A 7981-nucleotide genomic window follows, 5' to 3' on the forward strand; every position below is an offset into this window, starting at 1 on the left:
AACATGACATGTACAGTAAAGAGGTTATTCAGTACACAATACTACAGACAGTGAACAAAACACACCACCACATATTCCCGCCGCAGGACTTTCACCCTGTCTGAATGTCTCTCAAATGGCACTTTATACAGTTGTTTCATCAGAACTTGATGTTTTTTAAGGATACAGAGAGACCTGTTGGACATTATTGAAGATTGTGTGATCAGTGACAATATGGGCTTGAATGTCTGTAAGTCTGATCGCATTATTGGCCAAAGCGAGGTTTATGATCTCTCTCTCTTGCTCCTGTGTGAATATGGGCCTTTCCCTCCTTGATATTCTCGATGTTCAATCCTATCTTGGCCAAACCAAATACATGAAGCTTACTGTAAAACGATACAGGAATAGATACTGTTGATATAGCACATGCAGTAAGATATGGATTTTCTGTTGACAGAAGATTTCTCACCTGTGCTCTTGACGAAATGTCTGAACTATTGATGCCAATGTACCTGTACTCTCAGTCCAGCCTCAGTGTTAGTCCGGGGTTTGTTACATGGTCCACAATTGTAGCATGAATTTCGTTACACAGAATTGGTTGTCTTCTTTGTGCATGTCCTACCCCTCCTCCAGGTCTTCCTCTCCCTCCACCTTGTTCTCTCCGGATTACCCCTCTCATCCGCACTCTCCCTCTTCCTCTGACACCGTCCATTTTTTTTGAAGACAGGTGAACTTACCTGTTGCCTTTATAGTGCTTAAACCTGATTGGTGTATCTATACTTAAGCACCAGTGTGTGTGTGTGTGTGTGTGTGTGTGTGTGTGTGTGCGTGCGTGCGTGCGTGCGTGCGTGTGTGTGTGTGCGCGTTTTTGTGATATACCAGGACAATTTTGTAAGTTATAAACTGGTAATCACAAGGTTATTATGCTATAAATGTGATTTATGAGGACATTTCTAGTGTCCCCATATTTCAAATCGCTTAAAAATCATACTAAACAATGTTTTATTGAAAATGTAAAAAAGCAGAAGGTTTTCTGTGAGGGTTAGGTTTAGGGGTTGTGTTAGGTTTAGAGGATAGAATCTATAGTTTATACAGTATAAAAGTCATTATGTCTATGGAATGTCCTCATAAGGATAGGAAAACAAACGTGTGTGTGAGTGAGAGTGTGTGTGTGTGTGTGTGTGTGTGTGTGTGTGTGTGTGTGTGTGTGTGTGTGTGTGTGTGAGTGTGTGTGTGTGTGTGTGTGTGTGTGAGTGTGTGTGTGTGAGCGTGTGTGTGTGTGTGAGTGTGTGTGAGTGTGTGTGTGTGTGTGAGTGTGTGTGTGTGTGAGTGTGTGTGTGTGTGTGTGTGTGTGTGTGTGTGTGTGTGTGTGTGAGTGTGTGTGTGTGTGTGTGTGTGTGTGTGTGTGTGTGTGTGTGTGTGTGTGTGCACACCTGTAGTGTTTAACCAATGGGTTCATGGGTGTGTTCATTTGAAAGCCTTTGCTTTGAAATTGCAAGGAAATGACATCATGATACATTTCTGTGTGAAGTGTTTTGCAAAAAATGTGAAGCTGACAATGTGCTTACAGTTGTGCAAATCTATATACATTTGAGTGTGTAAGCAATTGAAAAAAACTGTAACATAAACCAGCGAAAACACTTGTTGGGTGGGCGGGACCTTTGTAATGTGTGGGACTGAAGTTATTACACTGACATGCATGCCACAAACAAACACAACAGCACTTCCGTGTCAGTGATAACATGATGGAGAAATGACCTCTAAGCGCTATTTGATGTACAAAACAAGCCCAGATGGGAGCTTTGAAAGGCACATTATAATTATTTAAACGAAAAGCTTGAATTAGTGCTATTTTAGAGCATTTTTATCTTTATACTGTGGAGGGCTTTGTTTGGAAAATGTTAATAAAGCCTTTTATTGCAAAGTTTTTTTATTCTTTCCTAAAATGGAAATAAATGCATTTTGACAGGAAAGCAAGTATGTAGTGTCAAATTTCAGCACTTTCAAAATCTGTGATTAATTGCGATTAACTACAAATACTTTTACGATAAATCACGATTAACTAAAAAAATAATTATGTGATTAATCGTGGTTCACTGCAAGTACTTTTGCGATTGACTACACATACTTATGCACTTAATCACGATTGACTACAAATACTTGTGTGATTAATTGAGATTAACTACACATACTTATGCGATTAATCACGATTTCCTACAAATATTTATGCACTTAATCGAGGCTAACTAAAATGAGTACGCGATTAATCGCGATTAACTGCAAATACTTATGCTCTTACTTGCGGTTGACTAGAAATACTTATGCGATTAATCGCGGCCAACTGCAAAATACTTGTGCGATTAATCGCGATTGACTACAAAATACTTATGCGATTAATCGCGGCTGACTAAGATGCTTGCCCGATTAATCGCGGTTAACTGCAAATACTTATTTCGTTACTCGCGATTGACTAAAAATATTTATGGGATTAATTGGGATTAACTAAAAATACTTATGCGATTAATCATGATTAACTACACATACTTATGCGGTTAATCGTGGATAGCTAAAATACTTGTGCGATTAATCACAATTGCCTACAAATATGTATGGGATTAATTGCAATTAACAAAAAATGCTTATGTGCTTACTCGCGGTTGACTACAAATACTTATGTGATTAATCGCAATTAACTACAAATAATTACGGCTGTGTCTGAACGATCAAAATGCCAAATAATTAGATATGCAACCATAAAAACAATGAGTAATTTATACAAAAGTGCTCGAGGAATTTGCAAACTTTAAGTCACGAGCCAAGACACTTGCGCATTTTTGTAATACTCTTTTATTAAGACACGATGCCATGAGCCTCGCAAACTTCGGCAAGTCTAGCAAACATTTTCTAATCTATTTTAGCCTATTTAAAGCCTACTATCTTCTAAACTAATATCAAACATCTGACGAATCAAAAATAGGCTTCAGAACTGTTAATCAGACCATCTGTGTCGAACTATGGAAAGCCGAAAGAGACAAAAATAGTGTTTTTCACTTCTGATCTTATAGCGTATCTGAGGCTGAGACGAAAGTTAGTGGGACCTTTTAGTTTTAGTTTCAATAATATTTAAAGATTAACTTTAAAAATGATACACTACAGATGTAACAGTTCAATGTTTTTTTAATCAAATGCATTATATTTTGATATTTCATGAAAGGATGGACACATATGTATCCACAGAGGTCTGGACCAACCGCCCCTCTCTGCACACTAAGACATCATCATCTGTTTCATGTTTTAGTTATTAAGCTGTAATATTGAGGGAGTTTTCCCTCTGATATCACATCTGGGAACCCTTGATATTATATCCGCATCTACACTATTTTAAACCCTCTTCCTGTGCTACGGTACTTATAGCAGTTACTGTAACATGTTAAGCATATTTAATGCATGACTCACTGAAATGCATTTGTGGAATGACTTACAGCAAGAGGAAATGACTCACTCACTGTGCATGTGTGAAGATTCACTAACTAAGCATAAAATCATTATCTAACATCTGTTACTCCACCACTGGACTTCTGCTTTCACTGATTTTGTTCAGAGAAAGTCCTGTGATTCAGACAGATGATTGTTAACTGTATTCATTCAGGTCAGGAGAAAATACACTGAAGCAGTATTATAATATACACTCTTCAAAATAAAGGTCACAGTGATATCAAAGAACAACCATCTTCGGTTCCTCAAAAGGTTCTTGACCCTCCTATGGCATTGAAAAATGGTGCCTCCCTTTGGTATTCACGGGCATTCTCGACTGGAAGTTTCAGATGTGTTACCCTTTTTTTATGATGATAATACCGTTTCTTCTTCCCTGATGTAAGAATAATACAATTGTGCAATTTATATTCTTATTTACATGTACATTTCAAAATTGGTCTGGTTGCTAGGGAGGGTAGAGTCACATGGGGCAACCAAATTGGCCTGGTTGCTAGGGAGGGTAGAGTCACCTGGGAGCAACCAAATTGGCCCGGTTGCTAGGGAGGGTAGAGTCACATGGGGCAACCAAATTGGCCCGGTTGCTAGGGAGGGTAGAGTCACATGGAGCAACCAAATTGGCCCGGTTGCTAGGGAGGGTAGAGTCACATGGGGTAACCAAATTGGCCCGGTTGCTAGGGAGGGTAGAGTCACATGGGGTAACCAAATTGGCCCGGTTGCTAGGGAGGGTAGAGTCACATGGGGTAACCAAATTGGCCCGGTTGCTAGGGAGGGTAGAGTCACATGGGGTAACCAAATTGGCCCGGTTGCTAGGGAGGGTAGAGTCACATGGGGTAACCAAATTGGCCCGGTTGCTAGGGAGGGTAGAGTCACATGGGGTAACCAAATTGGCCCGGTTGCTAGGGAGGGTAGAGTCACATGGGGCAACCAAATTGGCCCAGTTGCTAGGGAGGGTAGAGTCACATGGAGCAACCAAATTGGCCCGGTTGCTAGGGAGGGTAGAGTCACATGGGGTAACCTCCTCGTGGTCACTATAATGTGGTTCTCGCTCTCGGTGGGGCGTGTGGTGAGTTGTGCGTGGATGCCGCAGAGAATAGCGTGAAGCCTCCACACGCAGTACGTCTCCACGGTAACTTGCTTGACGAGTCATGTGATAAGATGCGCGGATTGACAGTCTCAGACGCGGAGGCAACTGAGATTCGTCCTCCGCCACCCGGATTGAGGCGAGTCACTACGCCACCACGAGGACTTATAGCGCATTGGGAATTGGCCGTTACAAACTGGGGAGAAAAAACGTATTTCAAACATTCAAATGTAATAACTCAAAGTAAATGCATAAGAATGTCAAGCAAATGAACATCAAGACACAAATGAAGGAGGGTTAAGGCAATTGGTTTGCATGCTTTTTTTTAAGTAAATCCACTTATGTGTCGAAAGTAATCGGAAAGTATTTTTAAGTAGCGTTATGAGTTTACACTGCAGGATTTTAAGCCCGATATTCACTTGCCGACAGTTTTGTGGAGATCGCCGACAAAAGCCCGAACTCGTGGGCAAATCAGAGCTCGTTCCCGTGAGTGACGATCACAACATGTGAACTATCAAAGACACGATCTGAGAGAAGCGCCGGCACATCGCTGATGTCAGCGACATATCTAGCATGTTAAATATCTGGACCCGTCTGCGACTCCAAATCGTGAGGTGTGAAATATGTTTTGACTGAATACAACTGCAGCGTTGAGCTACAGCCAATGAGAGAGCAGGAAACAGGGCGGGAAGTTTCAGTGGGAGGAGTCCTGATGTACCTGCAACAGAACATCAACTAGCGGCATCAAGAAAGTCTCATTGGACCAAAGAAATGGAGGAAAGATTAGTGGAACATTGGCAGGAGCACCAGATTAGATGTTTCCTCTGAACTGTCCCACAACCGGTGGAGAGAAATCACCAATTCTCTTGGACCATCAGGCCAGCAAATATGTCGATTTTTCAGTAGGAGGAACTTTTTCATATTGTAACCAAAAAAATATATGATTAAAAACATCAACATCATATTCTGAAATGCATAACATATGATCATGCATGTTTTCGTATCTCGTATCACTTCTCACGTTTACTCTGTTGGGAAACGTAATTTGGAGTCCAGGCAGAGTCATCTGGATCTGGATTCGTCAACAGATGTTTTGGACACACCTATTACTCATTCATTTTAAATCCTTAGAAATATACAGTCACAGGTGGGTGTTCCCGCCACTATATAAAGCAGCGCGCTCTGTCCTGATCAATGAAGTCTGATCAACAATCAGCACGCGTGATGGTGAGTGACGTCAGAGCATCTGATCATTCACAACTCTTTATAATCATTTCATTATAGTCTTATAATTGTCTTTTCTCCCTCTAGTTTCTCTTCACAGTATTGCTTCTGCCGGTTCTGTCGGTCTCCGGCTCTGATCGAGTGTATCAGCGCGTGGATCCAGTGACCGGACAGACCCTCGTGTGTGATCGGTGTCCGCCGGGGTTCCGCCTGAGCGCGCACTGCACGCGCTCCCGTCCGACAGAGTGTGTCCCGTGCGGCGCGGATCTGTACACGGAGTTCTGGAACTTCATCCCGAACTGTCTGCGGTGCGACGCGTGTACCGACCGTCAGCGGGTCGTTCGGGCGTGTAACGGGACCGTTAATACCGTGTGTGAATGTGAGGTCGGGTTTTATTGGGATCAATTCTTCTGCAAGAGACACACCGTGTGTAAACCGGGACACGGAGTCAAATCATCAGGTGATCAGCATTTATCAGTAAATAATGTTTAGAATTGTTTTGAATAAACTGTTAAATTGTAACATAAATGTGAATCTAAAACATCCCGTTATACGGGACAATAAACTGTATTACATAGTTTGATCAGATTATTAATGCGTTTAATAATAATAATTACTTTGATCCATATAATCATATTTTATTGTGTATTTGAACCCGGATATAGGGCAATATATGCAAATCACAATATGAAGGAATATGATATAAAAGTCACATGACAGCTGTAAAGGGCAAATTAACTGTATTAATATTTGTTCATATATGACCATATATCATCTGTACACTTCTGATCTGTAAATCTGAATTAAAAACACTTGAAGCTTTGTGGAATAAATGCATTTGCAATAAACCGCTTTAGTTAGGAAACTTTTAGAAAGTTATCATTGTAAGGCTTCAGTGTCACTAAGGTTTTTATTTATTTGTTTGTTTGTTTGTTTGTTTATTTATTTATTTAAGGGGTTTCTTGCCACAGCTGCTGGTTTCTAACTGGTCATGTAATGTTTGTTAATGACTTAATGACATTTTTCATGTGTAACATCTTTAAAAAACGGTCAAAATGTGATTTAATGTGACTAAATCATCCTGACATCTGTTTAAACCAATGAAAGTAAGTTTTGCATGTTAGATTAAGTGCAGATGCTGAACATCTATTTAATTACAATCATTGTGTGTGTGTGTGTTGGGGCAGGTACACCGCACACAGACACGGTGTGTGAACTGTGCACAGATAGACAGTTCGCTGACATCACACAGACACATGCGGCATGCGTCACTCACAGCACCTGCGCGTCACAGGAACACCTGGTGCTGCCGGGATCAACCTGGCATGATAATGTGTGTGCCACATGTGACCAGATCACAGAGAAAGGTGAGGTACAAACACGTCTGTCTGTCTGTCTGTCTGTCTGTCTGTCTGTCTGTCTGTCTATCTATCTGTCTGTCTGTCTATCTGTCGGTCTGTCTATCTATCTGTCTATCTGTCGGTCTGTCTATCTGTCTGTCTGTATATCTGTCTGTCTGTCTGTCTATCTATTTGTCTGTCTATCTGTCGGTCTGTCTATCTGTCTTTCTATCTGTCTGTCTATCTGTCTATCTATCTGTCTGTCTGTCTGTCTGTCTATCTATCTATCTGTCTGTCTGTCTATCTATATATCTGTCTGTCTGTCTATCTATCTATCTGTCTGTCTGTCTGTCTACCTATCTGTCTGTCTGTCTATATATATATTTCATATTTGATATATGATTTTATTTTTGTATAAATAGTTCTACTGCATTACCTCTAGGGGTGCTCCTGTTCAACACGAATATTTTCAGGATTATTTTGTTATTTTACGTAACATAAACGCAGAATGATGGTCAGTGATGGTCAGTGATGGTCAATGATGGTCAGTGATGGTCAATGATAGTCAGTGATGGTCAGTGATGGTCAGTGATGGTCAATGATAGTCAGTGATGGTCAATGATGGTCAGTTATGGTCAGTGATGGTCAATGATGGTCAATGATGGTCAGTGATGGTCAATGATAGTCAGTGATGGTCAGTGATGGTCAGTGATGGTCAATGATGGTCAATGATGGTCAGTGATGGTCAATGATGGTCAGTGATGGTCAGTGATGGTCAGTGATGGTCAGTGATGGTCAATGATGGTCAGTGATGGTCAATGATGGTCAGTGATGGTCAGTGATGGTCAATGATGGTCAGTGA

The 7981-nt window shown here is 41.0% G+C and overlaps 1 protein-coding gene across 1 annotated transcript in view; it reads left to right on the forward strand.

Moving 5' to 3' along the window:
* Positions 1–5701: 5701 nt before the first annotated feature.
* LOC127619710 (tumor necrosis factor receptor superfamily member 11B-like) overlaps positions 5702–7981 on the forward strand; it is a 3984-nt gene continuing 1704 nt past the window's right edge. The window contains exons 1-3 of the mRNA XM_052092667.1: positions 5702–5782; positions 5867–6239; positions 6967–7146. Coding sequence (XP_051948627.1) covers positions 5750–5782; positions 5867–6239; positions 6967–7146 — 586 coding nt within the window. The 5' untranslated portion in view covers positions 5702–5749. The remainder of the gene's footprint in view (positions 5783–5866; positions 6240–6966; positions 7147–7981) is intronic.

Source organism: Xyrauchen texanus, chromosome 26 (assembly GCF_025860055.1).
Source record: "Xyrauchen texanus isolate HMW12.3.18 chromosome 26, RBS_HiC_50CHRs, whole genome shotgun sequence".
Classification (NCBI taxonomy): domain Eukaryota; kingdom Metazoa; phylum Chordata; class Actinopteri; order Cypriniformes; family Catostomidae; genus Xyrauchen; species Xyrauchen texanus.